General features: G+C 41.7%; 3 protein-coding genes across 4 annotated transcripts; 1 reads left to right on the top strand and 2 right to left on the bottom strand.

Annotated features, from left to right (window-relative positions):
• Window positions 1–840: 840 nt before the first annotated feature.
• Window positions 841–4,329, bottom strand: UTS2 (urotensin 2). Its single transcript, XM_010197008.1, has 4 exons — window positions 4,227–4,329; window positions 1,920–2,030; window positions 1,562–1,605; window positions 841–957 (listed from the first exon to the last, which is right to left on the bottom strand). The coding sequence occupies exons 1-4, from the start codon at window positions 4,327–4,329 to the stop codon at window positions 841–843; spliced, it is 375 nt and encodes a 124-aa protein (XP_010195310.1).
• Window positions 4,330–12,141: 7,812 nt separating this feature from the next.
• Window positions 12,142–16,188, bottom strand: TNFRSF9 (TNF receptor superfamily member 9). Its single transcript, XM_062013272.1, has 7 exons — window positions 16,074–16,188; window positions 15,876–15,992; window positions 15,508–15,645; window positions 14,961–15,027; window positions 14,725–14,861; window positions 14,381–14,515; window positions 12,142–13,457 (listed from the first exon to the last, which is right to left on the bottom strand). Exons 1-7 carry the CDS (start codon window positions 16,186–16,188, stop codon window positions 13,330–13,332), a joined length of 837 nt encoding a protein of 278 aa, XP_061869256.1. The 3' UTR covers window positions 12,142–13,329.
• Window positions 16,189–17,533: 1,345 nt separating this feature from the next.
• Window positions 17,534–25,172, top strand: PARK7 (Parkinsonism associated deglycase). 2 transcript variants are annotated; one of them, XM_062013129.1, is made up of 8 exons: window positions 17,534–17,739; window positions 18,729–18,891; window positions 19,696–19,799; window positions 20,300–20,401; window positions 21,042–21,101; window positions 21,872–21,941; window positions 23,767–23,853; window positions 24,705–25,172. In XM_062013129.1, exons 3-8 carry the CDS (start codon window positions 19,710–19,712, stop codon window positions 24,863–24,865), a joined length of 570 nt encoding a protein of 189 aa, XP_061869113.1. In that variant the 5' UTR covers window positions 17,534–17,739; window positions 18,729–18,891; window positions 19,696–19,709; the 3' UTR covers window positions 24,866–25,172. The 2 variants fall into 2 exon arrangements, with proteins under 2 accessions (XP_061869113.1, XP_061869112.1); XM_062013128.1 differs by lacking the exon at window positions 18,729–18,891 and having other exon boundaries at window positions 17,535–17,739.
• Window positions 25,173–27,816: the final 2,644 nt, after the last annotated feature.

The following is a 27,816-nucleotide window of genomic DNA, read 5'->3' on the forward strand; positions in this document are numbered from 1 at the left end:
GCTTCACAGCTCAGACTGCTCTTTATCAAGATTGCCATCCCCTGGAGACAATTGCTGACTCTTTTTAGCTCTAGTCACTGCAGGTTCTATCAGGAAATACCTGGAGTGAAGAAAGTAGCTGGTACTCCATGAAAGTCAGCTGGTACTGGCTAAGGAGTCAGACTAGAACCCTTTTGTAGCTGCTCTTTTGTCTTCTCCTTTATTTACTTTAGATGCCAAGATACAAAAAACTTACAGAAACCATTTGGTGTCTCAGAGAGCCAAATGTCACTGCCCTTGAAGGTACAAGTAGGAGGTGGCTTGCCCTACTAATGCTTGTGATGTGTGTCCATATATCACCTTACTGCATCTGTGTGTGCAGCCACGTAAGTGTGCATCACAGTCTTAGAATCTTTTAAGTCATGTCATCCCTGACTGCCCCAGCTGACTGTTTTGCAGTCTGAGTTTAAAGCATTGACACTGACAACCATGGTGTTCACCTTCCATGCTGTGCTTGATGACAATCAGAATTCTTAAAGCTGGTGCTACGCACAGGCAACCCTGTTGTCATGGGCAGCTGGGAACTATGCAAGGTGTTGCAAAGAAATAGATGTGTGGATCTTTCTTTATGAGTGACCAAGAGAAATAAGTATCTCTCTCCAGCAGCTTTTGCATGTTGTGCTGAACTCTTAAGAAAGTACTACACAGCTCACAGCATAATTGCAAAACATCAAGAGTTTATTAATTTTCAGGTAGCGTGGAGTCTAAAGTAAGGGTTCTCTTCAAGCAAATCTATATGCATATTTTCAGACATCAGTATAAATTATGCAACCAAAGTCAGGGAGAGTCACTCCCCCTGTTTTACACACAATATTTCCAGAAGCACTCTGAAAGATTCCCACGTTTCTTGTACTGTTTCCTATCCTTGGTCAAGAAGCGGCCCAGCAAAGCAATTCGAGGATGATTTCTGTAGAAAGCCTGAAGTCAAACAGCATTAGAGAGGTTACTGTTGTCTGGTAAATGTTCCCAGCAGGGAAGTGTGCTCTTTGTTGCTTCAACTGATCACCCAGCCCTGTGTTCTGACTGGGGGAAGAAGAAGCCCAGTGTGCCTTCTGATTTAGATAATGCACTTAAAACTAGTACCTGTCTTCTGGCTTTATACTCAGCAGGCAAGTGGACAGGAATGATGTTCTCCATTTACTTAATGGTTTGTAACAAATCTCATAATACTGTGTAGTCTATGTTGTAGTGTAGAGGGTGGAGTGGAAATGGCATTCAGCTAATACTGGCTAATGTAGTGGCCTGGCCTGGTGAAGCTGGAGAAATTTGCCTTCATTTAGAAATACATTTTTCTGGGGGGGAAAAAAAACCCAGGATGCTTAGAATTTTTGCTCTCTCTTTTTCTTTCATTTATCTCTTTCTTCTCCCCTGATTATCTAACTGTTAAATGATTCCACTGTGGCATACTCAATACTGTTTATGAAGTGTGTGGATCTTAAATGACGTCTCCATAAGAATTCTATGTAGTTTAAAATGTGGAGTCTTATTTTCTTTCTTGTTTGGCAAATGGTCATGTACGTACCTCTTTGATATTTTCCCTTGGGTTGTGGCTGCTGGGGCTAAGACCTGGTAAATGGGAGACATAATGAAATGTTTTACCATTTAGAAATAGTGAACCTTCACGATTCATTCCTGTGTTCCATAATGCTGTAGCCAGCAGAAGTCTTGAACTGGACTGTTCAGAAGACCAGATAGAAAACCCTTTTGATGCAGCACAGGCAGAGCTCCTTGTGGTGCACAGCTGCAGCAGGACCTGGGGCTCTGCAGATGCAAGCTGTACTGTGCTTCCCCAGCAGGCTTCTGTAATGTCTGTTGCTCTGTGAAAGCTGAAAATGTAAACCATGGGCACCCTACCACAAATTACTGTAGTAAGTCCTCACCTGCTTTGTTGTCTTCAGTCGGTGTGCCGAAGAGCTCTGGCAGAAACTGAAGCAGGGAAGTGCTTCCTAGGTTGCCCAACTGCTCCAGATTTAATCTTGAATCTTCATCAGCTGCAAGTGATAGAACCAGGCATTCAGTAAGAGTCTTTTGCTTTGAATCCCTGTTTTAGTCTGTCTCGATTTCTGATCAGGTCTGGTCCTACATGTTGAAGATCATAATGAAATCACCAATCATCCGTCCTCATTTCGTAAATATAATAGGGGATAGTGAGCTTTCTTTTTCCTTCCAAAGCTTTGAGTAAACAGCTTTCAAGATGACCTCAGGTTCTGCTTCCTTTGACAGATCTTTAAGGAAGGTTTTTTGACTGACAGCAGCTATTGTATTGTTTGGGGAACTTGCAAATTAGTCCTTTTGGTACCAGGTTGTAGACAACCCAGACTCATATTTTTAATTTTTTTAGTCCGTTTCTTTTATCGACTAGTTTCTATGCTGGAGCTTTTCTGTTAATAAATGCAAGACTTCCTGTTCAAGACCTATTAACCTGCTTAGTTTCCCAACTATTAACTGCAGTAAAATGCAGGGAAGGGCAGAAATAAATGCAGGAAATCTTAAAATGTATTTTGGCAGCTATGCTTCTCAGTGCATTTCAGTCATTTAATGTATGTACTAGTACAGGTATTATTGCTTCTTCTGAAACAACATATTGCTGATACCTGATGGAATGAATTTGTACCTGTATAGAGAATATAGAGTTCTGTAACTAGCCTGTGTCCCAAGACACGTTGCCAAGAGGAGCCCTTAGTGGTGTTATATGAAGTAACAGAGTAGTAAATTTCACCTTTGCTAATATATAGCAGACATTCAAAATTGTAGGCAACAGGAGGGTGCTTTTATCAGACCCTAGTAGTGTAGATGAATATCGTAGTTGCACTTTTAGATGATAGTATGGAGTTTTAGTTGCTCTTACCTGCAGGAATGGATGAGACTGTATAGCTCCTGAATAGGAGTAACACCTCAATAGACTGCTGAGAATAATCAGCCCAACATTTCAAAACTTGGACCAAGATCAGGAACTTTAAGACCTTGGACATGCACATTGTTAGTTTGTTCATTGTACAAAAGTAAATTTCCAAAAGACAGTGGGGATTTCCATATAAGACTCTGAACAAGAATACTGTAACTTCCCTGTGCTATGTAGAGACAATTCATATCTCTATCTTTGGATTATTTTTGTTTTAATTTGGAGCAGTGTTAGCAGGTAAATTTGCTTTGAGATTAAAAAAAAAAAAACAAAATCACTCATTGTAATAGAATTCTTACCCAGCCTAGAAACTCCTGTTAGCAAGGAAGATTTAATAAGCCTAATGGATGTCTTCAAACAAATGCAGTAATTGTTAGAGCCAATCTATTCACCCTATGATGTGATAGACATTATCCACACTGAGTCATGGTTGCCTGTAAATGCAAGTTAAATAGTAGGAGGTTTGAGAAGATGCTGGCTTAGTTCAAATCAAACTAGGGACTACTGATACCTATATCGTATAACAGCTGTTGCACCTGCAAAGCAGGTAAGAACAGCCACTTTTTAATAGCTTCATGCAACAACTTTGGATTTGGTTTGCGTGTTCTTTAAGAACTCATTTCATAAACTATTCCAATACAGGTCAAGTCTGGTGACAGTAACCTTCCAGACTCTGTTGTTGTGCATTTTTAATGGAGCAATTTCAATCAACTAATAACTTCAGACTTTGAGGACAGATTTTTTTCAACCAAAGATGTATTCGTTCACTGGACTGAATGGAATCTGCATCAGTGCAAACAAGTAACCTGCTCAATACAAGGCTATTTTTGTAGTGCAAGATAGACTTAATTGTTCATCTAAGCAGGACTGCATTAATCTTTGCAGCGTGTTTATCTCTTTTTAAATACAACTTCAGTTCAACATAGCTCATTTTAAAGTGTATCAAGAGGAAAGATCGTACAGCCAAGTTTCTTTACCCATTGCCTCCTAATGTTGCTCCAAAGACAGGTGCTGTACCTGCCAGCTTGCATTCAGAGGACTCAGGTACCTTTGTCTCTGGGATTTCAAAGTGCAGGAAAAAATAGTTTGTGCACCCAACCTCCTCATTTTACAAGATTATCACCCACATGCCAACCACTGGCACTGCCTGTGCTCTGAAGCCATTCCTGCCATTTCTACAGCTGATCAGCACAGATAAAGGCCCCTTAGAAAGCCTACCTGCTTCTCTTCTGGTGTTACTGCTCCAGTCGCTGCTTTATGGCCATTAAAATCAAAAGACTCTTACCTGAGAGCTGATAAGACATCTCACTGGCATTGGTGATGGGTAGAGATGAGAGAGGATAGGAGAAGCTGATGATAATGAGACAGCACAATACCAGCTTGTGCATCATTGCTGTATTGAATATATTTTGACTTTGCCTACCCCTGTAACTCAGAACTCCTGGCTGACTGTTGCTTCTGCTCTCAGTTTCACCCATTATATAGCCACTTATGACCTCATCAATTTCATCATGTTCTCTCCTCCTTCAGAAAAAAATCCAATGAATTTATTGCCCATTGATTCTAAATGGAAACCACTTTGCGTTGATGTAATTTTTCAAGGTAACAGTTCATAGACAATAAATTTACTGTCTTATAGCTTGGTGTACAAAATGGATATTATATCAAACCAAGCACAGTAAAGTTTATAAATCTGGCATTAAAAAAAAAAAGTAACTTCCAGTTATAAATCATGAGTTAACAAAAGGGTCAGACGTTGGTTGAAATGACCAGGGCAATAAGACAACTGATTGATGAGCCTTAGCAGGCTTGACGCAAAGCATCTGATATGAAATAGACTGTTTTTTTTCTTTTGTGAGATGGATGGATGTGTTGTATTTGGGGTTCTCATGCCAGAAAAAGTGAAAAAGAAAGGAAGTTCAAACATCTAGTTAATTTACAAAGATGTTAGGGGAGTTCAGTTTTTTTCTTTCTTCTCCCTTGTAGCATTTCTCATCTATTTGAGAAGAATTCATCCAACATTGCCCTAGAGAATTGTCTTGGCAGTGAAAGTACAGCTTCCATCTGGAGGCTCACTTGATACACGTATGCCACTTTGGTTCATATTAAACACAGATCTCTCTCTAGACTGGGAGACCCTTTTCCATTACACTTATCTTCTATTTCCCTCAGTTGGAACTAGCTACTTGCTTCTCTGCGTGCTAGTTAGGGGATTTTATTCCTGTTTGCCTTTAGCTTTTATTTAATGCTAACACAGTTTGTGTATGTAATCTCATACCTTTAGTCTTTATTTCCCTCCATCTAGCTTATTTTGTCTTCTTTTCATATCAATGAGCAAGGACTGACTGTTCTCTCATCTTCAGCTATTGTAAAGCATCATGTCGAACTCTATAGAGCCTTGAAAATAAAAAAATTGTCATACTTTTTTTTCCCTTTAGATGATGAGAAGATTGTGCTTGTTCAGGTTTGTAACAAACTAAGGTTTGCTAATTTTCTTTCATGTGTCTCCAATCAAGTGTTTGTGGCTTCAAAGGCTTTCCAAAATACTGTGGAGGGTGTCCAGATGGGTTAGAATAGCTACAAGGATGGAATGGGATACAGTTTCCAAACTAAGCTTGCAAAGCCCTCAGCATCCCTGTATAAGTTCAAGTGCTCTGCTTTGAGTGCAGAGGTGGAGAGTGAGGGGAATATTTAAGGACCTAAACTTTACTGTCATCCTCTGTGTACAGAGAGGTGTTGTATTGAGTTACAGAACATATGCTGCAGGTGTCTTAACTGCAAATCCTGTTTGTCAGGACTCCTCTTTGCTGAAGTGAGTGGATACGACAAAATATTTTGCTACACGATTAGCCTAATACATTTTATATGACTTTCCCTGTGCTTCCCTATGAGGGAAATAAGTAGCTAGAGAGGAATTCTGTCTCTTCATCTGAGTCATGCAACTCCATTCCAAAACTGCAGACAGTAATTAGGTCTGATTTGATGCATGATCTCACTGTTGTTGCTGGATGCTCTGGACAAATGCTTCTCCTTCAGTGAACTATCAATGACAATAGCATTATCAATATTTGCTCTGGCCATTCTGCAAGGAAAGCTAATGATGCACTCTTCACAAGCAACTGATGTCCTTTGTCCTCTCTCAAGGAAGACTCAGCCTCTTAGAGCCACCATGAAGTGCGTCATGTGGAAGTTGGGCAACTTGCCCACAGCTTATTGCATTTACTTAGATTCAAAGTTGTCACTTGGACACTCTTGCCTCTCCCAAAACGTCAAAGGCATTTTCCTCAGAGGACAGTGCACGTGTCATCATACAAAGTGAAGAAACAGATTGTCCTACACAAAGGTACAAAACCCTAAATATGCAGTGAGGGAAGTAAATGTGAATTGGACTTTGAAAACTTGAAAACTGATTTGCAAGAAACTGTTTTAATTTTTAACAAAACTACTATTTTATAGGAAGACTTTTAATAGTTCTTAATTATGCTAATAGACTTTTTCACTTGCTTCAGTTTCAAATAACGGGAGCAGTAGTCCAGATAAGTTATTGAGCAAACTCTGCATGGTAAATGTATGTTACCCCATTATAAAATACTATCTTTAATTATCAGAAGAAACAACTATTCTTGGTTTAAAATTATGAGCCATGAAGAATAAATTGCTGATGAAGTAAAGGAAACTTAAAAAAAAAAAAAAAATCCAAAAGCTAACCAAAAATGCTCCTCAAAATTATCCACCTTCTGACTCAAACAGCAGCGATGAAATCTTATCTCCAATGCAAAAGTTCTTTCCCCTGTTTTAAAGTGCTTTATGATGAGTAAGCACAAATTGTTTTAGTCAAGTATTGTGACAGTTGGCAAAAGCAAGGATTTCGGAGATGATGTGATTTAGCAGTAACATTTGTATGAGGGACATTTTCCTTGGGTGCAACTATTTGTCCTGAATTTAGTTTGCATTAAGAGAGGCATGCAGTATAATGTTTTGTATTGATGCTGTAATTGCAGATTAGGTTATTATATAAATGTCTAGCTCTTCTTTGAATTTTACTAGAATTTTTAACTTAATATGTTGTTTCCATGAGCTATACATGTTGACTGGTGTAAGAGAAAAGAAATTTGTAGTGTTATTTACTTCCCTGCTAAAGCCCAGCATATCATTTAGGGGTTTGGGGGGTTTAGCTTCACTGTCACTGGTGATTTCTGTCTTCATTAACACCTAAGAACTTAGCTTTACTTAAAATTTCTTATTTTAGCTTATTATTTGTGATTATTAGATCTATTTTATATACAGAAATAGCTGCCTTGAATAGCTGAGTAGTTGCCAAACTAAATATACAGTAACGTTGCTGTATTAGCTTGGATGATTCCCATCAGCTATGGTCCTTTATAACTGAAAATATGGTGTATCATGTTGATAGCTTTTTCCTGACATGTTTAAATTACTGGTAGGAACCAGATATTACTTTTCATATACTTTGTAGTAACAATGTTATTCAGAAATCTCTTTTAATCTGTATAGACGTTGGAACAGAATGCTTGCTTATTTTAGAGCTGAAGAGCATGAAGGAATAGTCCTATATTCTGAAGACAAGATAATAAAAACTATAGGTTGATATTTACCATAACATTCAGAGAACGGTTTGAGTTGGAATGGACCTTTAATGGATCATGTAATTCCAACCCTCCTGCCATGGGCAGGGACATGTTCCACTAGACCAGGTTGCTCAAAACCCCATCTGAGGCCCAACGGTGCAGGATATTCACGTAAAACTGCTAGGTAATTCTTTTTACTATCCATCACTATACTACCTCTGCACAGATTGTACAACTTTGGTTTTATCATGATTTAATAAAAAAAAAATTCATCTGTCTGCCAGGGAAAAAGCACAGGCTGGAGGCCTTCAGCATGGCATGAAGATGCATAATAAGGTCTAGGGAATTTATCAGGGAGCAATGCTTACTGCGATAGTCCTGGGGATTTCCTTGGTGACAGGGAATCAGATTTTCTGCCTGCTATGTGTCTATGTCAGTTTTCGCTAAAAATGATAGGAACAGCCATGCTTAAATCTTTTATCAGAGGCAATTGATTTGATACAAACCAAACTTTCTTACTAAACATAGTGGAATGACTACACTTGTTTGTTTGTTTGTAGTACTATAAAATAATCTGGGTTTTTTTCTGCTACCGTGGCTTCTGGGTACCTTGTATTCCTGTATGTTCACACTAGCTTTTCTATGCTTGGGTATATTTTTATCTTTGGACTTTTGCATAACTACCATTGTTATCTAGAATATGTGGACATTCATAGCTTTATCAGCACTGTATTTTTATTTTTAAAACAACAGCAGTGTCTTCCTGAGGTTTAATTTAGGTTGTAATAAGAAGTTATCAAACTAATCCTACTGCAGACCTAGGTGACTGCTGCATACTATGACACTTACACTCCTGTTCTTTACCTAAACTTAGACATTTTTTTTTTTTTTCTTTATAGTAGGGATAAAAGAAAGGCAATTTTGTCAGAGGTGTCCTTATGCTTTTTATTATTTTTCTGTCCAGGTTTTCATATTTGATGTACACATGTTCTTCCTTCTTAGGATCACTGTTCACTCTGATATCAGAGGACAAATTTCAGATAGAAATTCAGTGTGTGGGCAGGAGGGGTACTCACTAATTAAAAAGGTATCCTAATAGTCATTGACATTTAACTGTCCTGCTTAGCATAGGCAATAAATGAATGGCTCACAAAAGCAGACTTTAATTTTTGCTTTGTTTTCCAAGTGCATAATCGCTTTAATCCTTCACTACTCTGAGGTGTTTTTCTTAATTAAATGGAATCTCAGCAGGCTTGGTGATTCACATTTCAGGACAAATACTTGTACTTAACAGGGAAATTGGCATAGGTCTCACTGGCCAAGAGGTTTAAAGCAGTTCTTTCAAGGTTGTTTTGTAAATGAATGCATGTTTCTCGGCAGTCAGCCACATCGAATCTTCCCTTCGCTGTTTAAGAGAGGGATTCCAGTTTATCCAATAATTTCCGTTACAAGCATTACCTGTTTTTCCCTGTGACTGACTGATATTCTGACTGATCTTGACTACAGTGGAAAGCTATCCCTGTGGATGGGAGTGATGGGAGGAATTAACAAAGGTGAAGGAAGTAGATACCAGGTCTTTGTTTTCTGACAAAGCATGTGGAGCTCTTCTAGAAGTCCTCCGTAAGGCAAGAAGGATTTATGCATAGAAGAAAATAATCCATTGCCAGCTACCGTGGAAATAATGCGGGAATTCTTCATTTATTACTTGTTCCTGCCACCATAGCAGTGTTTATTTATTTATTTACAATGGTGATCTCTTTCTGTGTCATTAGGAATGACTGGAAGAAGGTGCAGAAACAGTTATATGAGGTAGGATAATTAGTACTGCCACAGCACAGTAAATCCTTTTCCTGTTCTAGAATTCCCTGAGGCATATTTAATTGCTCTTGAAAAGAACGTTACAGCCTCACTGTTCCATGTGAGAAATATTTCTGATCATAGTCTACCTTATTGATGAGTGCAGATAGGGAGATGCAGTGACAAGATGCAACGTTACTGTCGTGTTCCCTGACTTCCTGAGTACAGTGTGCCTGTTTAGATTTCTAAATCCTTTAACTCTCAAGTTAAAGAACAGCAGCCTCCTTTTCTCTTACTAGAGCTCATAATTTTGAGGGAACAATCAAGCATTTTCTGTGATTATACCTCTACTTCTCTAAGGTAATATGCTGAGGTGTGCCACAGCGAGTCAAAAATGCGCTATTAAGGGTGGCTGTAAGACTGATAATGTGGATCAGGGCGGAAACATTCTTTTTGGGCTTCTGATGAGATTGTAGCTTGAATAAGACAACTGAGGTGCTGAACTGCACTGTTGCAGCTGCTCTGCAATCAGTATTTTCTCTCACCACTCCATCCATATACCCATTCACTGTATTTTCCTTTCTAGTTTAAGAAAAACATGTTATGCTTTAGACACTTGCTTTAGGCATGTATGTACATTTTCTCTACAATTGTGTTCTTTTAAAGCTGATCTAAAAGTTGTATAAAAGTGCACCCAGTAAAAGCAGTGTAAAACCTTTTCTTATGGGTTTGTGTTGGGGGGTTTTTTTTGCATGCTTACAGGCACATGTAACTGTTCTCTTCAGGTTGACTGGTTTATACGTGTTCTAATTGGAAAGTATCAAAATATCAATACTGTGAATATTAGAGGGATTTTTTAAAAAAAATCACGTTTCTCAAGTCTATAGTGACTTGAAGGCAAATGGTTTCACATCTCCATCCACTTATTTTTCCAGATTTGCTTGTGTTCTAAACCTGCTGAAATTGTGCCAGATGAAAAGTGAGCTAGTGTTAACCTAAGACTTGGTTTAAAACTGAGTTAAATGGATAACTTGGGCATTTTATTTCAGCTTTTAAATGCCTTGTTTCAGTTTTGATTATCTAAACTGAGAGCAGAACTAACAGATTTAAGATATACTACAAGTCATCCTTAAATTGAAGGAGGTGTCTTTGTATGGGGTTTCAAACATGGTAAACCAAAATGTGATTTATTTCCTGAATGCAAACAGGAGATATTTTCCCTGATTTCACCAGCTGGTTCAGCTGGTGCTTTTTTAATTAAAGTACAATCCGGTCTGCCTCAGAGTACCCCAGGAATAGTTTGCTGCTTTAACTGGCAGGCACCCGGGGTCTAGAAGGTAAAATGAAACATATTTGGAGTTATCGTTAATAAACTCTTGCCAAATTGAGATTAGAGGGAATTTCCATTTTCTTTGTAGATGGTATTAAAAGTTCTTATTTACAGGGACAGTAATGATGGGAACCAACAGCCTTTTATTGTGCCAGGTCCAGAGATAGAGGGATGCTCAGCTATCTGTTCCTGAGGCACAGCTAACATAAAACGTCCTTCGGCAGATTTTGAGGAAAGCACTGTATCAGGGAAGGTTTGTTCATAGCTGAGAGAGGAACTGAGGTAACACTTGGTGATAGAATAAGACTTTGTATTATTTTAACAATGACACTTACCTTAACTTTTTATCATCTATTTAAAATGCAAGTGGAGTGGCACAAGCTGCCTGTTTAACGCTATTTCCCATATGTTAAGTCACTGCAGAGGGGAACATCTATGGAGTTTTTTTTTGCATCATTAGTGTTAGTATCAGAGTGACTGTCAGAAAAGTATCCTTTTATCCCTCAAATGATCCGATAGAAATATTCTAAAAATTAAAAAATCATATTCTGCTTTTTAGAAATGATTTTACATTTATATCTTTGAGAGGACCTATTACAGCTTCAGAGTCTTTATCATCTAAAAATACTAGGCACAGAAACACACAAATGTACCTGTAGAAGAGAGGGAGTTGAAAAACAGAAAACCTTTTGCCATGAACCTTTTGCTTTCCTTGGCTTTATTATTTCTTGTTGTGTGGCCAAGACATGTGACAAACATGGTGACATCACCTGGGCCTCCACATACAGTCTCGCTAAAAAGACACTTTCTGACTTCCAAGAAAAACAAATGGAAATGCAAAAAGCTTGCATCTGGCCTGTTACCTCATCCTCGGCCACCTGGGCTGCTTAACAGTCATTGTGGTGTTTCTGGTTCCTTTTTGTTTGCTATGTAATAAATTAAAAAGACTATTGAGAAAAGAGACGTTCTCAGAAACCAAACGCTTAGAGCTCAAAGAGTTAGGAGGTCTGATATACACTATTTCTATGTGAACTTGCAAGTTTTTTCAGCTATTGAAGAATCTGTATGTTCAACAGAAGCTCCCTGTGAAGCCAAGATTAATATGATCTATCAATTGATGTGCACATTTTCTAGCTTTGAAGATTTTTTTTTTTAGTTGCTGTGGGTTTTTTTAGAAGACAACAAAAATTAAAAAGGAGAATGGAAGTTACAAATAAGTGAGATTTAATTCTCATACTTTGTGTGTGGATTAGAAACTAATCACAAGCAGAACTATTTTATCCTGTTCTAAGATATTCACTGGTGCAAAGGTTGCTCTTTAATTTGTAAATAGATTGATGGTTTTTTGTGTATCTTGTTTGTGTATTTAAGTTTGTGACCTAACAGTCACTTGGTTCTCATGGTTGAAAGTACTACCAGAGATGAGAGGAGACTTGGGCTAAGAATAAAAAGAAAGGTTTATTTAAAAAAACTTAACTTCACAGTGCCAGCTTTGGTATGACATTACTGTTTTCTATTTACTTGAATACAAGTTTATCAAAATGTCTAAGTGTGGTTTGCCAAAAGTAATCTGCTATCGTAATCTGCTGAATGGAGAGATGGGCTGTCATTCTGCAAACACAAGAAAAGCATTCTCTAAGTTGAAATGGCAGAGAGGGGAAAATCACCCTTCAGATGACATTGTTGGGTTTTCACTCTAATTTTTTAATAATATTTACTGCAGAAAGAGAATAGTTAGTTTTGCAAAAGGTTAAAAATGATGTCGTAAATGCCATGACTCAAATGTGCGTTTTCTTTTTTCTCTTTAAGACCAAAGTAACAGTAATTGATCAAAGAGACAGATAGCATCTGATGTTAAAATCTTTCCAACCTTGAACTTACAAAAATAGTTACAGAAATGTATCACATATGCAATGTATAGAATATGTTTACATCACCTAAAAGATCAAAGTCAAAGTACGTAGGACTGAAGGTGGTGCAGTCCAGCTGCACACCAACATCTATTTCTAAGATCAAGTCAACCACAGTTTTTTCTCAATGTTTCCACTGCCTCTCTCAAGCCAAAAGGTGTAATGTAACAGCAGATGCAGGTTACTCTGAAACACGTTGCAGCTCTAGATTTTTATGGCCTCCTCTCTCCTACATACACGTCACATAGTGTGTAGTGGTCACATAGTTATGTCTAGGGTTGATGGAATATGAAATGAGGTTTGGGGTTTGAGCCAAACTTTAGGAGGAGTTGCATCTCTAGACTCAAAAGGATGGATAGTAATGGTAATAGAGACCAGGAGTGTCACATGTGGCAGATCTAGGTGCTACAGATCTCCTTTTTAGTGCCAAATGCTTTTCAAATTGTGGGTAAATTACAGCTCAGGCACCATTTATAAAAGAGACCAGAAGGCCATTCTGCCCTTCTATTACTGTTTTTAAGTGTAGTCCTTTTTATTTGTAGACCAAGTGCCACTTCTTAGAAATATGATTCTTTGACCTAGAGGAAGAAAGCAAGCTACACCTATTTATATACTTTTTTTAAGAACTGGAAAAGATGCACTTTTTCCTCAGTGACTGGACTATTTAGCACTCTGAAAAATCTGATATCCTCACTATTTAATGGATTCTTGTTCTGTGTTCCAAAAGGAAATTCAAACGTGGTTGACCTGGACCATACAACTCTAGTTCACCAAACGATGTATGAATCCTGTGGATTTGCCATGGTCCTGATATTCACCTTGTTCTTCTTCAGGAAAGCGGCAGCTGCAGGCATCATCTTCCTGAATTGACTGTTCAGGTGTGGTATGCACTAAAGAAAAATCATCAAATGTCACCTTTCTGTGGTATTTATTGAGCCATCTTGTTTTGCCCTTCCTCAGTCTCAAGTGCAGGATGTCAGCAAGAAAAATTCTTCCAAATGACTCAATAACCTGAAATTATTCCTCTACAGCATGTACATCTCATAAAACTTATTTATCATACTTTATCTTCCCTAACACAACAGAGGCTTCCAGTGCTTTGCCATAAGAATTAAAGGAAGACTAACACGGAGTTAGACTTTCAGAGTAATGCTACTGTCTCCTGTATTCAGAATTACAATAAAAGACTGAGTGCTTATCTCTAGGAAGTGAGAAAGGAAGAGAGAGAGAGAGAGAGAGGGGGGAAAACCCCAAACAGAAATCCCAACTATAAACTATGTTGGATGTAATGCCACCTCATCTTTGGGCTGAACTCTTGAGCTTCCTCAGGGCTTGTTAGCTCTGAGAGGGAAGTGCTGGACTCAGGCTGACTCACCATCTATGTAGCAGTATGTCCTGACTGAAATCCCCTCTTCTACTGTAAACAATTTAAAGATACTCACTCCAGGCCATGGATACTGTTTCCAGGAAAACAGAACTGGAAAATGCTATTACCATGCACAGTACTTGGAAGCCATACACTGAATTGACCCATAACCACATCAGCAATGCTCAGCTGAGCTTTTTCACCTCCCAGGAATACTCCTATTGATATGCATGCAGGTAGCCTGCAATGGTGATAGTTAACCCGCAGGTAATTAAGTGCTTTCTGCAGTAATGACTGAAAAACTGTTTTCCTTTCAGTTGTTCTTTCTGACTTACAAAGACAACAAGTGAAGCTATCCTCAACTGAGAAGACACTTTGAAACCTCAATTTCTGATTTCTGTCTAGTTTCAGAAAGAAAGATTGAACTGAAGAGTGTATCTATCTTACGTTTCTTGAAGATAGCATGTATTTTCTTCTTCTGCCAGACACTGAAGCATATACATGAAGGTAGCAGAAACACTATGCACAACAGCCCAGCTACAGTGAGAGAAATTCTGGTAATGTCCATCTGGAGGTCCGTCCCTAGGAAGCGAAAATATTCCCTAAGAAATGTTACAGAGCAAAATTCTACTGCCTTGGTATTAGCAGGCAGTCTCCAACTCTGCTTCTGGGTAAATTTACAGTACCCGAAATGGATAGAAGAAAGGACTCCTGCTTCAAATGGAAAGTGAATGAGCTATAGTATATTTCAAAGTAGGTCATAACATAAGCAGTATTATACAACCACTCACCTGGCACAATAACAGAAAATTGAATTGCAGGAGATGTGGTAGGTAGAGCAGTGAACGAAGCGGGATCATCTGAAGTGTGCTTGCAAATGACATTTTTTGCTGCAGTTCCAGGCTCCAGGATGTGGTTTGCAGAGCACCTGAAAGACATAAAACAGGAAAAAAAACCAAAACCAAACACACATGGAAAAAATCCAGTCAAGTGTAACAGCTGCTGCATTTATTTTTGGATTACTTACTTTGTCCAGTTTTTACAGAAGCCATCAGGCTGATCATTGAAAGTTCCATAGGGGCAAGCATGGCAACCTTCAACAGACAAGAAAGGGTAAATTTCTACAAGATGTTTTTCATGTTGTTTTAAATGCACAACAGTTTTGTCTGCTTGTGCAATGACAATGATCCACATTCACAGAATTAGTATTTCATAAGTTGCTCTAAGGCTGCAAGACTTTATCTGTGAGCTGTGGACCAGTATGGGACTCTGCTATAGAGATGGTTTTACTGGCACAAGGTACCACAAGCCATGCTTAACTCCAGAGCTCTCTGCTCAGTTTCCCACATGCTGACAAAAGAGTTGTCCCGAAAAGGGAATGAGCTAGAGCATCATTAGAGCTGCAATGGGGCTCAGAATTTGGTGGGTTTGTCTGCTGATGTGCCTGCTCCCCACACCACCCAACCTGTTTAGCAGCAGGGGCAACTTTTACTTTGAGAGATCCTCAATACAGTTGTTTCCAGGCTGCGCAAGATGCAGTGGAGGTTTAAGGTGATGGGGAAAGGTGACCTTACCATTCCTGGTGTTCTCCTGGCCCACGCCACAGCTTCGGTCACAGCGGGAGCAGCCATTGCCACTACATCGATATCCCTCCTTGCACGTACATTCAGCATCGCTTTTTGAGGAGCACTCTTTTAAATACCTGAATCTTCCTGCAAGGTGGAAAGGAGTTTTAGGGTTACGGGTGCGCTCAAGCACCGCACCTCCCCACCCCGCCGTGAGACGCAGTAAGGGCTCAGGGTCTTTGCTCAGAAAAATTAGGCTGGTGTCTTCAGCGAGAAGCCCCGCAAGAATATCGCGTTATTCTGCCAGTGCAGCTTCCACTCGCAGCGACCCGACCCCAGGGAAGGATCAGGGGCTGTGAGGAGCCGCCGCGCGGTACCTTCACACTTCCGGCAGAGGGTGCAGCCGCTGCGTCCCGCCGCGCTGGAGAAGGTGTCGGGGGGACACTGCCGGCAGCTCGCCCCGCGCCCGCAGCCCGCGCTCACCACGAAGGTACCTGTGGGCCGAGACAGAGCAGGCTACCGCTGGGCCTCGCGCGGCCCCCGGCGGCCCCCGGCCGGCTTGTCCCGGCACTCACCCGCTGGGCAGTCGGCGCCGCACGGCAGGGCAGTCACGGGTCCCGGGCTCAGCGCCAGCGCCAGCAACGCTGCCGGCAAGAGCGCTCGCCCCGTCCGCGCCGCTGCCGGTCCCATGGGGTCGTTGGGTGGCGACACGGCCCACTGGAGTGTGCGCGGGCCGACGGGCGCCGACCCTTAGGGTCCGCCCCCGGAGGACTCGGCTGCGTCAGCCCTGGGGGCGGCGGGGAAACCCCGGTTCGGCGGGGCTTTCCGGCTCCTGCGGCGCGACCCCCGGCTCTGCCGGGCAGCGCCCGCTGCCCTCGCGGCCCTGCCGGGCAGCACCATCTGCTGCGCCCCAGGGGCTTCCCAGTGAGTCCGGCGGAATCCCCGCTGGGACTTGGCGGTCTTGTCTGCTCTGCCCGCGCCGCGGGCAGCGGGACACTCTCCGGCCGGAAGGTGAAGGAAGCCTGGGTGGCGAGGCCATGCTGCCCTCGAGGGCAGAGGAGGTAGACCGCAGCGACACTTCTGCAGCCGCCTCCGCCGTGCCCGGAGATACTGTGTCTGAAACCACCTCGGCACGAGGTACACATTTCACAGCGCAAGGATCGCTGATTGCCGCAGCCTGCGTGCCCACCCCGCCGGCGTTCCGCGCATCCCCGCGAAGGTCAGGCCGGGATGACGGAGGCGAGTGGGAGCAAAACGGTGCGATCCGTGCGAGCGGGGACGGGGAGACGCTCCCCGCCCCCTTCGGCTCCCCGTGGCCAACGCGCGCCGCTCCTGCGCGGGTGCGGCGGGGTACGGGGCCAGGCGAGAACGGGAGAGGCAACGTGGAGTAAGAGAAGAGTATTCCCGAGTACATTATAACTGACAAGCAAAGACACCCTTCAGCTTCTGCGTGCTCAGCAGGCAGTAAATGCATGGAGCAGCCTCCAGGGTTTTGAGCATGTGGGTAGCACAGAAAACTTCCCCGTGCCAGGAGCAGAAGCCCACACCTTTTCCAGGAAAACTCTCAGTGAAGTCCTTCGCTGTGATTTGTTCTCGTGTTAGGTGACCTGGACTTGAGCTGTTTTGCCAGAGCTCTCATGAGCCCTTCACTAGGGAACCAGAACATGTCTGCCAGTGCCTGCAAGCAGTTTTACACAACAGGGCTATCTGAAGTCCTAAAGAGCCCCTTTAGGGCAGCTCTAAAGGCCCCCTTAGAGATAGTTCCGTGTCTCTTTCAAAATATGGAAACTTCTTGAAATCAGGGGAAAGTCTGTCCTTGAACCATGAACATTTTTCATTGTTCTGTGAGCTTCGGGAAACCGATGCCTGTTAGACGTTTTCGGCAGAAGTTGGAGCAGAACAGTAACCTGGTTCACCACTCTTCGTAGGTACGAGAGCTGCTCGAGGAAAAAGCAAAAGCAGCTCATTTTGAAGGTCTGTACCTTGGGATGGCGCTGCTGTAGGAAGGTGACGTTAGGGCAGTGGGCTTCGGAGTGCCCCGTGAGACTGCATTCCGAGAGAACGTGAGAAAACCGGAGCGTTTTGCACAGACAGGCATCAAAGGGGTCGCCGCGCCGAGAGCAGGAGCGCCGTGCCGAGCAAAGGGCGCGCTGCAGGACGGGAACGGCGAGCGCGGGAGGCGGGGCCGGGGCGGGGCAGCGCGGCGCAGAACGGAACAGAGCCGCCCGCGCCTCCGCCGAGGTGAGTCGTGGGGGTTGCTCTCGCCGCCCGTGTTGTCTGTGTCACACCCTGAGTCGCAGGATGTGGCCAGAGAAACTCCCGGGGAGCGGCGGGGAAGGGGATGTCTGCAGCGGCCGCTGCTTGCGGAGGATGCGGGTTTCGCGGCGCCGCGCTGGGGTGCGGGAGGCTCGGAGGCCCGGAGGCCCTGCGCCGCCTCCGCTTACTGGCCGCCGTGGCCGCGTGCAGGATGGGAAGGCGGCTTGCTGTTCATCTGGGGGCCGAGCCAACCCACCTCTGTGCTCTGGGCGGTTGCGGGCTCTGGCCCGGTGCCGCTCTTCGTGGCCGTCTGAAATTCTCGTGGAATGGTGTCACGTCTTAAAATAAACACCTGAATGCTTGGAGACGCGGCCTTCCCTCGGACCGGCTGAGCTCCTGACCCGTAAACTTCCCTTGCCTCTGGTAGCTGCCCCTCAGGGCATTGAAGGGTGTGAATTTTTATAGCCAGTTGCCTTTCAGAAGTCACTATCTCAAGAAATGTTTATGTACCCACGTAGAGGAATACATTTCACTTAATGGTTTAAGGCAGCCTGCGCATAAGCTGGCACTGAGAGCAAATGAAAGACTGGTATTTACTGTGCTTTGATGGCTAAGGAAAGTGGGGAGAGACTGCATTTGCCTATATGATGGGAAAGAGAAGCTTTCAGCTCGAGTGCCAATTTGCATCTGAACTACTACTGAGAGAGGGGGATACAAACTATGGTGTAGAATATTTCTCTATGCTAGGAAGTGAATGTGGTATTTCTGGATTGTGGCATTGACAGTACATAAAGTTGCCCTAAAAGTAGGATTTTGACATGCTGAATGTCTGTCTGGGCTGGTTCTGCAGGTTGCAGTATGTTCTACTGCATTTTAGAAATAGCATCTTTCTAAATGAGGTTGAACAGTAGGCAGTCAACCTGAAAACAGATGAAAGTGAAGCAGGAATGAGGGGATGGTTTTATTTCCTGTAGGCAGGTAAATATGGATCTCATTTCATGAAGAGCTTCCAGGTGCTATGTGCATTTGGATGGAAAGGCCAACCTACACAAGAAAAAAATCCCCGTCTCAAAGTAGATGACCTGTGAAATGCCTTCTCACACCACAGATGCTTTCACAGACTTCTGACACACCACTGTGAGTTAGTGTGTATTTTACATTATGTAGTTGAAGTAATTTAACCTTGAAATGGAAATTTGGCTACTTACCTCAAGCTGAATTTAGAAGCCAAAAGTGTTAAACCTAGTTTGTTCCATTTACTAAACTCTGTGGTCTGCTCCCCCATCACACATGTGCACACACGTTTTTCCCCCACAAAATGGTGAAATACGCAGAAAATCTATTGCTGACATTTTGCAGGGGCACTGGTCGAGTCATTATAAGGCAAAGGAAACTTTTTATGAAGCGTGCTGTGTGGAAACTAAATACCAGACATGAGGTCAAAGCTCATGCAAGCCCTTCTTTTAAATGCTGACCCAGGTAGGAGTCAGTACGCAGAGTATGAATGAGGGTGTGCAAATTGAAAACAACTCTGCCACCCACGTTGAACCCTTCTCTCTGGCAGACTCAAGTCACGTCTTGATTAAGCCATACTGCTTCCTCTTGTGGTCCTGATATGCTGCTCCTCCCACGGCACAAAGTCTTAATCCCTTAATATTGTAATGCATTCTTTGTAAAAAAAGCTCTTTAGTTAAATGGGATTGCTATGAATGTTAATTAAATGAGGTGACTAAATGAGGTGACTTAAATTGACATGGACTAGATGATTTTAAAGGTCTTTTCCAACCAAAATGATTCTAGGAGAGATAATGCAAAAGCACAAATTATTCACTGTTAAACTTCACTGTTAGAAAGGACTTGTAGTAGGGGATTTGCCTTTGAAACACATTGTTTCTTTCTGTCCCCCTCAACCCCTCCCTTCACAACCTTCTCACCTAATAGTAACCACTCAAGACATGGCCTCGAAAAGAGCATTGGTGATTCTGGCAAAAGGAGCAGAGGAAATGGAAACTGTCATCCCCACTGACGTTATGAGAAGAGCTGGGGTGAGTATGTAGACAATAAAAAGGAGTGCTTGGTGAAGTGAAAGTCTTTGTCTCAAGTTGATATTCGTGGCTAGGAGTTCAAGGTGTAGTTTGTAGGGTGAGGTGAAAATTTACCCATGCCTTCTTACTGCTTAGCAAATATTTGTGCCATGTCCCAAATAAGCACGCTGACATTTGTGCAGCAGGTAAGCTTCGAAGATACAAGTCTAATGTGGACTAGAGCAGATGTTTAAAGTAAATCTTACCCTGTCAGAAAGAATGGCTACTCCCATGCCTACTATACAAAGTGCTTTTTTTGTAGGGGTCTGAGGTATTATTCTCTAGGTGAGTATCACTGCTTACCTTGCATGTTTGGACTTAATCATGATGTGGGAAACGTGTGTTGCCCTGTCCTTGACAGCTTTCAGTAATGCTTTGCTCATTTTGTATACTACTTAAGAACTAATATAGAAAAAAACTGCCCTAAGTTCTAAATTGTAATGGTAAATGTATTCCGTTAGATCAAGGTGACTGTTGCAGGCCTAACAGGAAAAGAACCAGTGCAATGTAGTCGAGATGTCTTCATTTGTCCTGATGCCAGTCTTGAAGATGCCAGAAAAGAGGTTGGTTGTCACCTTTGATACGATTAAAAGCATAGCCTTTCTCACAGTTTCAGAGATTAATTTGGAAAGCTTATGTATTACCTTTAGAAGCAGGCTCCATGATCTATTAGCTCTATGCAGTAGTGAATCACAGAACTGCACATCCCACAGTGCTCCCCTTCAAGTGCTGTCCTGCTTCATAGCATGCTAGGATCAGCCCAATTTCTTAATTCTGCACAGGGTTTTGCAAAGTATCAAAAGTGGAGCTTTGTTTTGCATGTTAGCCAGCCCAACAAAATAACTGTGACTTGGAAAAGCTGAAAAGTTCAGATGGGCAGCTAAACAGTGCTGTAACTCATACATTAAAGTGGGAGCAAAACCACGTGTTCTTACAATGCAAGAGCTGCCATTTGCTTGCTGAAGCTCTTAAATACACTAGGATTAAAAGTTAGTATGTGACAGACTTTGATAATAGGCTATTCCTGGAATAAGAAACAGTATCTTGCTTCATAATTGGAACTGGTTCTCCGTTAAAAGTGGTGTTTGTTGGAAGAAAAGGTAGACCCCTTTGCTTCTCACTTGACTCAGCAGTAGTAGCCTTAAAACTGTGAAATGTATGTACAAGCCTGTGTTCAGCCAATTTCATCTTTTCTTTGTTTAGGGGCCTTACGATGTTGTGGTTCTTCCTGGGGGTAACCTTGGAGCTCAGAATTTGTCAGAGGTAAAGTTTGTTATCTTAAAGATTTGTGGACATCCTTGTGAGTAGGGATGGTCTATACTTGCTTAGTAATCCTGCAAATTCAGTTCAGTATGCGAAAATTCTCTTCTGAATTAATAGATAAAATAATTGTTATTTGTCATAAGCCTTCTTGTAGATGTATAGGTGGGACAACTGGGTAAATTCTTGGACTTGAGTACCTAGCTAAGCAGAATAAAAATGGAAGAGTGCTCTGTATTGTGGGAAAATCTGTTCATAATCACATGAAGATGAAACAGTTGCAAATGAAGATTTAATTCCGTGAAATACAAAACAGGCCAAGCCCACAGTACTCTGTTCCTCTGCTCAAGAATTCCATCTCTGGTGCAAAACTGTTTTAGTGGTGGTATAAATACCACGTGGAAGTCAGGCAGACGAAATAAGTTGATCTATCAAATAGGATTTAGATGGTATCACACAGTTCCTATTTGGCTTGTGAAGTTCTCGAATGCAGTTTTTTATGGCCATGGATTAACCAGTTGTTCTGTGGGCACAGTACATCCTTCCAGTTCCTTTTGATTTCCTTGCTTTTTTCTCGTGGGACAAGAATTTATTGGTTTCAGGTTTTCCCCTTTTTTAGTGTTTTCATTGCCCTCTGTCCTGAGGCAGGATGGAGAGTTGTTGGCTGGTTTTCTTTGTAAAACTTGTTTATGAATTTATAGTGGAAAATACTTCAACCGTGTTTCACATAATTGACCCCAAACAATGACATGTGATGTGGTTTCTTTGTACAGTCTGCTGTTGTGAAAGACATTCTGAAGGACCAGGAAAGCAGAAAAGGCCTGATTGCTGCTATATGTGCAGGTGGGTTAACAAGACATCTTGCTTTATAAAGCATTTAGATACTTTGAAGGGGCATGCAGATAGTTTCCTGTCCTGGAAATCTGCATTCTTGTAATTTAGTAGCAGGGATTTGTGCTCTACATGCACTCATCAGCATTTGAATTTTATGTAAATTTAATATTGTAGGTATCATTGTAAACTCTCATCCTGCAAGTTCCACTTGGTACCCAGCTCTTTCCAATGAGTTGAGTTACTGCTTTTAAAATAAAGAGCGAAAGGTAATGTGTGAGGATTTTTCACAAAACAGTTGCTTATTCTGGTGTTCCTTCTGCGAGGACACAGTGCTGGCAGAACACGATCGCTATAAATTTACCACACATATCTGCTTCTGCCCTTTAGCTTCAGAAGGAAGGCTGTAAATATAGAATTACAGGCTCACCGTTCCTCATCTGAGTGGTAGCAAAAGATGGAACTTGTCTGAGGAGAGGGTTATCTGCTTACGTATTCTGCACAGTGAGGTATCCAGTTCATTCCTTTGTAAGATTTGTATCTAAAAAACCAAGGTGAACAATTGCCAGTCCTCCAACTGAACAGCGAGGCTGCTGGAGGCCCCTAAAGCTGAGAACGAGAGTGGTGAGAAGTGTGTAAAAGACAGTCTGATAGAGCATGTTTGTGGAGTGTATTTTCACTTTTATTTTCTGTATGTTGCTGGGTGGTTTTTTTGCTTTCATTCTTCAAAGAGATTATGAACATTCTTGAACTTGATAGCATCTTCTACTTCCCTATCTGTATCTCTTGCAGAACAATCACAAATTCATGGTTGCCCAATGAAGGCCTTTGCTTGTATTCAGGACAATTCATTTATTTAGGTATAATGCTGCTTAGAGCTGATTCCAGCTGAACATAAAAGAAGGTTGTTGGACCATAACTACAATGAATTAAATGTCCAGAAATGAAACTCACATTAGGCAAATCCTGCTTTCAGTTTCTCTTGGAATTCCCATAAGGATTTTCTATCCGATGACCTAAGACTTCTAGACGGAAACTCCTTCCTTGATTCAGGCAAGGGGGAAGCATGAAAATAAAAGACTGCTAAAACCAAAAACTTAGCAGTTGGCGTATGATCTGTTCAAAATACTGCTTAGCACACAATTCCAATATGTGAAATTTTATCTGTTATGTTTTTAAATTCAAGGCTTAACAAGATCTTGAAGTAATTAAACCAAGTTAATATTCAGATAGAAATGCAGAGGTTATGTTACAATTGTTTCAAGCAGATTTAAAGAAAATGTCTTATCTGGAAGTAAAATGACCATTTCTCTCAACTCATTCAGAGGCAGTACAGTCATTGATACGGCAGCTGCGTAGACTGGATGTTCTCTAAACCTTCTCTTTTCTTCATCTGTTTCTCTGCACAGGGTGTTTTGTGCAATGGATAGGAGAAACTGTACAGCTGTGTTGTTTTGGAGGCTTTTTGCTTCAGAGATAGGGCTAGCATCAACTTTACAAAAAGTGATCTGTCCACAGTGAGCTTTGGTCCCTTGAGGGCATAGAACCTAAACCAGTGTTCTTAAAAGTGTTTGTAGCAGAAAACAGATCCTCACTGTTCAAGTTAAGCCAAGGGAGGTTTAGATTAGACATTAGGAGGCATTGGAACGGGCTACCCAAGGAGGTGGTGGAGTCACCATCCCTAGAGGTACTCAAAGATGAGGTGCTGAGGGATATGGTTTAGTTTGGTGATGGTCCTGGCAGTATGAGGTTACTGGTTGGACTTTATGATCTGCAAGGTTTTTTCCAACCCTAATGATTCTGTGACTCTCACTGGTGCAACTTTGTCTCCTTACAGGTCCTACTGCCCTTCTAGCACATGGGATAGGGTTTGGAAGCAAAGTCACAACACATCCTTTGGCCAAAGATAAAATGATGAATGGAGGTATGCAATGACCTTTATACATTTATCTCTAAACCTTTCTATTTAATTTTTTGTTTGGCTGAACTCCTTAGTTTGTTGTGTGAAATTTCCTAATGCTTTCCTGAATGTAATCAAATACTGAACTGAATATGCTAAGACTTAAAAATATAGTCTGTTCAACCTGAAAATACAGGGCTTTGTTAACATTCTCATCTGTGGGGAAAGATACACTGCTGCTGTCATACTAGGAGCAGTTTTTTTCCCTTTTGAGCCTGAACCATATCTTGTCCTTTGGGTTCTTGGTTTCAGTAGTCCCAACAGCAAACCCCAGAAGTACCTTTTTTGCTCTCCCATGAGTAGTGCTTGGGTGCTATGAGTAGCTGATGGGTCCACACTTCTTTCTCATACCTAAAAGGAGTGGTGGTAAAGGACCACTAAGAAGTCATTCTGTGAACATTAACAAGTCTGAAAGTGAGCAGGAGATGGCAGAGTTCCTCCAGCTTCCTCTGCAAGCATTTAGTAAAAAGAAAGTTGTGAACAGCTCAAAAAAAAGCAGTCGTACTTCCAAAAGTAACTTCACAGGAACTGACAGGCACAGTGAGTGCTTCTCAGTGAGCTTCTAGAATCAAAGGTGCCTTCCCATGCCATGTGAATAAACTGCCAGAGCTTCCCGCAGGCTCTTTTCCTCTCTGAGGACTGCAGGTAATGATGAGTTGCTTGGTTCTGGAGGGGCAAAGCTACAGAGCCCAGGGCAGGCTGGGCCCACACAGGTGTCAGCAGCCGCTGCCCCTCGGTGCTGTGGGCAGCTGTGCCCTCGACAGCTGAGGCGTTGTGCTGGAGAATGACCCTCTTTCTGTTGTGTTTTCCCCTAGCACACTACTGCTACTCTGAGAGCCGTGTGGAGAAAGATGGGAACATCCTCACCAGCCGTGGCCCTGGCACCAGCTTTGAATTTGGGTTGGCCATTGTTGAATCACTGATGGGGAAGGATGTGGCTGAACAAGTGAAGGCACCCCTAATACTGAAAGACTGAAATTCCTCTGGAGGGCAGGGAGTAGGACAATTTTGGATAGAGAGTCTTATCCTTTGTAGAGTAACTGTAAGATGCACTGTTGTAAATAGAATTTAGTTGTGGGTGAAATTAGCTGCCGTACCTACCCAAACTGAGATACCTTGACAAACCAGTGGTCTTTATTTCTGGAAAAAAGATGTTATTAGCAAAAGCTTCCTCACAAAGACACAGATGACATTTAACAAACATTAGATAGCTCATGAATGGCATTTAACAATCACACAAGAAAATGTTTGCTGAATAAATTAGAATGAAGCAGCCCTGCATATGTATTGTTTCTTTGTGTGTTTTCTCCCATCCCAGACCTCTAAAATCTTTTCCACACTATGGCCAGCAACTCAAAGGAACTTCTGTCAGGAATCTAACACTGGTCAAGCACTGGAATAAACTCCCTAGGGAAGTGATCATAGCCTCAAGCCTGTAAGTGTTCAAGAACCATTTAGACAGTGCTCTTAGCTATGTGGTTTACCTTTTAGGTTACCCTATATGGAATCAGGAGTTGGACTTGCTGACCCTCATGGGTCTCTTCCAACTCAGGATATGTTCAAGCTCCGTGACCTCAAGTATTAAGTTGTAACTTATAATTTGTTAAAGCAATGTGTAGTTCCCCATGCACAAAGTAGTCTCATAGAACTACTATTAATTCTAAGACACCGTGGAACTAAATTAAAAGCAGGAATATTCTTACCTTTTCAAGGACTCTAAAGTTTCTACAGCTAGCAATTGTCCGTGATACCGTTGAAATTTGTCTTCTACATTAAATGGCTGCACTGAGCTATTTAGGCAGCTAGAAAACAGCACAAAGCAGGAAGTTTGGGCTTAATAGCCTGCCACCAGTAGCACTGCTTGTTTCTGTTTATTATAAATCAGAACTTGATACAAACCTGGCTTAAGTGAGCATGCCAGTTGAGCAGCATTGCTGGACAGCTCTCTGAAGACATAGTGAAGCTGTATCCCTATGATAATTTTTGCTTCCTTTCTTTGCCAAGTATCTCTGTTGTTGCGTGCCTCTGTCAGCAATCACACTTAAAAGATGGCATCTCACTGGACTCTGAAGTTACCAGAACATCTAGAGACCTGGTTCTGCTTGCATCTGAAGTGTACAGTCTGAACTTTAGCTGGTGCGTGCATAGGGGCCTTGCTTATGTTAATAGGAAACAAGTTCATTCTCAATTACTGCATTTTGGTAGTGAAATACATAGGGACTTTTGCAAATTAAGAATTAAGAAATATCAGTACATTGTTAGTATCTACTGGAAGAACTGCTTTAACTGTATGCTCTGCCTCTAATTTGTTTAGGAAATGATATGTTTCTCTAGCTTTGACATATGCTTGATATGCAAAACATTGTAATCTGTGTAAGATTGGACATGTTTGTTCATCGCATGTCTAACTGGTATAACCGTGCAAATGTAAACCAAATGATGGAAAGGTCCTTTGTCCTAGAATCTGGAATAATCACTTGGTTTGTAAATGGGCATGATTCAGAAGACAGGAAAATCTATGTATTACTGGGCTATTGTACTGCTTTATAACATTAGAAGGAAAATACTTTCATGCTTGCATCGTATTTAGGCTTTCTAGAAAACTTTCCATAGACACCATTAACAACACAGCCAGAAATTTGATTGTACACTTGAATTTTTTTATTTCTAGGACTAAGTTAAGGTTACAGAAATGAAGTTTTCAATGTGTACATTTGGGCTTTCCCACTCGTATTATAAAGTAGCAATAGGAGAAACACTCAGTCAAATGGACTTAGAGCCCATTAATATATCTGCTTAAGCTGCATATTCTTTCACTGTGTTCAGCAAAACCAACTTGGTTAGTGAAATGTGGTAGTACTGCTTGTATCACAGTTTCTTTCACAAAGCTTGCCCTGTTCTCTACCTTTTACACTGCAGATGTCTGGCAAATGTGGGTTTACATGGGTTGTCTGTTTCTGCCAAGGTGTCATTAACTCAGTCATTAAGTTAGAGGAGGTGTATGAACTAAGATTAGGCTAATTGTCTTCTTACAGGAAGCATCAAGAAGGAATCTGCTTGTTTGGAGGGGGGAAAAAAAAGCGCCTTCCAATTTGTGAAATGCTTTTTATAGTTCTCTCCGTTTCATAAAGAGGTTCCTTGGCAGTTACCTGTCTCTTTTCCTAAAATCCCCTTTATCTGCTGATGACTGTACAATGAACGTTAGAAATGTTGTGCCTTTTCATTATTGGCAAGCTTTAGTTTTAGAGCCTACAGTAACAGGATATTTGCTGCCACAGAACTTAAAAGGCAGAGTGCTTGCACTATTCTCTAGAGAGCACTTGCCATTTTATTCCCTGATGGAGGATTTGGGGGATGGATTCTTAGTTTTCTTGCTGAAGCTTCTGCTATTATGCCTGATATTGCCTCTCAAAAATAATATGGGTATTTTTCCCCTTGATTCTGGTTCTTCTGTAGGCTTCAATGCATAACTGAGAGTAAACTGTTTTGTTGAATTGAAAAGTATTCTATGACTTAGGAAGAGGAATGTACACAAGATGTCATAGATGCCGATGCTAGCAGTGAATACAATGTTAAAAGATGCTTTCCTTCAGAATGAAGTAGCTTACAAATGTGAAGCAGCAGCTCTGAACTGGAAGCAGCAAAGAATATGTGGACAGTGACTAGTCTGGTTTTGCTGCAGTTCTTAGGCAAGTTTCTTGCCAGAAAAAGGAAAGCAAACAGCACTGTAGTGCAAGAAGGAACAAATCCTAACTCAGGAATAGCAACAGAGAACGGATGTTTCTAGAGAGAGAAAGGCATTACTTTTAAGCTAGGTGGAGGCAAACACAACCAGAATGGATGCAAAACAGCCTGCTCCCAGCTGTAAAAGTACACAAAGGAATAGGCTTCATCCAGTAATGACAAGCCTTGGGCAGCTTCCTAGCC

This window comes from Colius striatus, chromosome 21 (assembly GCF_028858725.1).
Source record: "Colius striatus isolate bColStr4 chromosome 21, bColStr4.1.hap1, whole genome shotgun sequence".
Taxonomy (NCBI): domain Eukaryota; kingdom Metazoa; phylum Chordata; class Aves; order Coliiformes; family Coliidae; genus Colius; species Colius striatus.

Coding starts and splice junctions, on each gene's coding strand:
- TNFRSF9 (XM_062013272.1), bottom strand. CDS start 16,188: ATGGGACCGGCAGCGGCGCGGACGGGGCGAGCGCTCTTGCCGGCAGCG. Junction 15,646..15,875: donor CCTCTGCCGGAAGTGTGAAG/GTACCGCGCGGC, acceptor TCCACCTTGCAG/GAAGATTCAGGTATTTAAAA. Junction 14,862..14,960: donor TTCTGTAAAAACTGGACAAA/GTAAGTAATCCA, acceptor TATGTCTTTCAG/GTGCTCTGCAAACCACATCC.
- UTS2 (XM_010197008.1), bottom strand. CDS start 4,329: ATGCACAAGCTGGTATTGTGCTGTCTCATTATCATCAGCTTCTCCTAT. Junction 1,606..1,919: donor GACTGAAGACAACAAAGCAG/GTGAGGACTTAC, acceptor CCCATTTACCAG/GTCTTAGCCCCAGCAGCCAC. Junction 958..1,561: donor CAAGGGAAAATATCAAAGAG/GTACGTACATGA, acceptor GTTTGACTTCAG/GCTTTCTACAGAAATCATCC.
- PARK7 (XM_062013129.1), top strand. CDS start 19,710: ATGGCCTCGAAAAGAGCATTGGTGATTCTGGCAAAAGGAGCAGAGGAA. Junction 19,800..20,299: donor ACGTTATGAGAAGAGCTGGG/GTGAGTATGTAG, acceptor GTATTCCGTTAG/ATCAAGGTGACTGTTGCAGG. Junction 21,102..21,871: donor GAGCTCAGAATTTGTCAGAG/GTAAAGTTTGTT, acceptor TTCTTTGTACAG/TCTGCTGTTGTGAAAGACAT.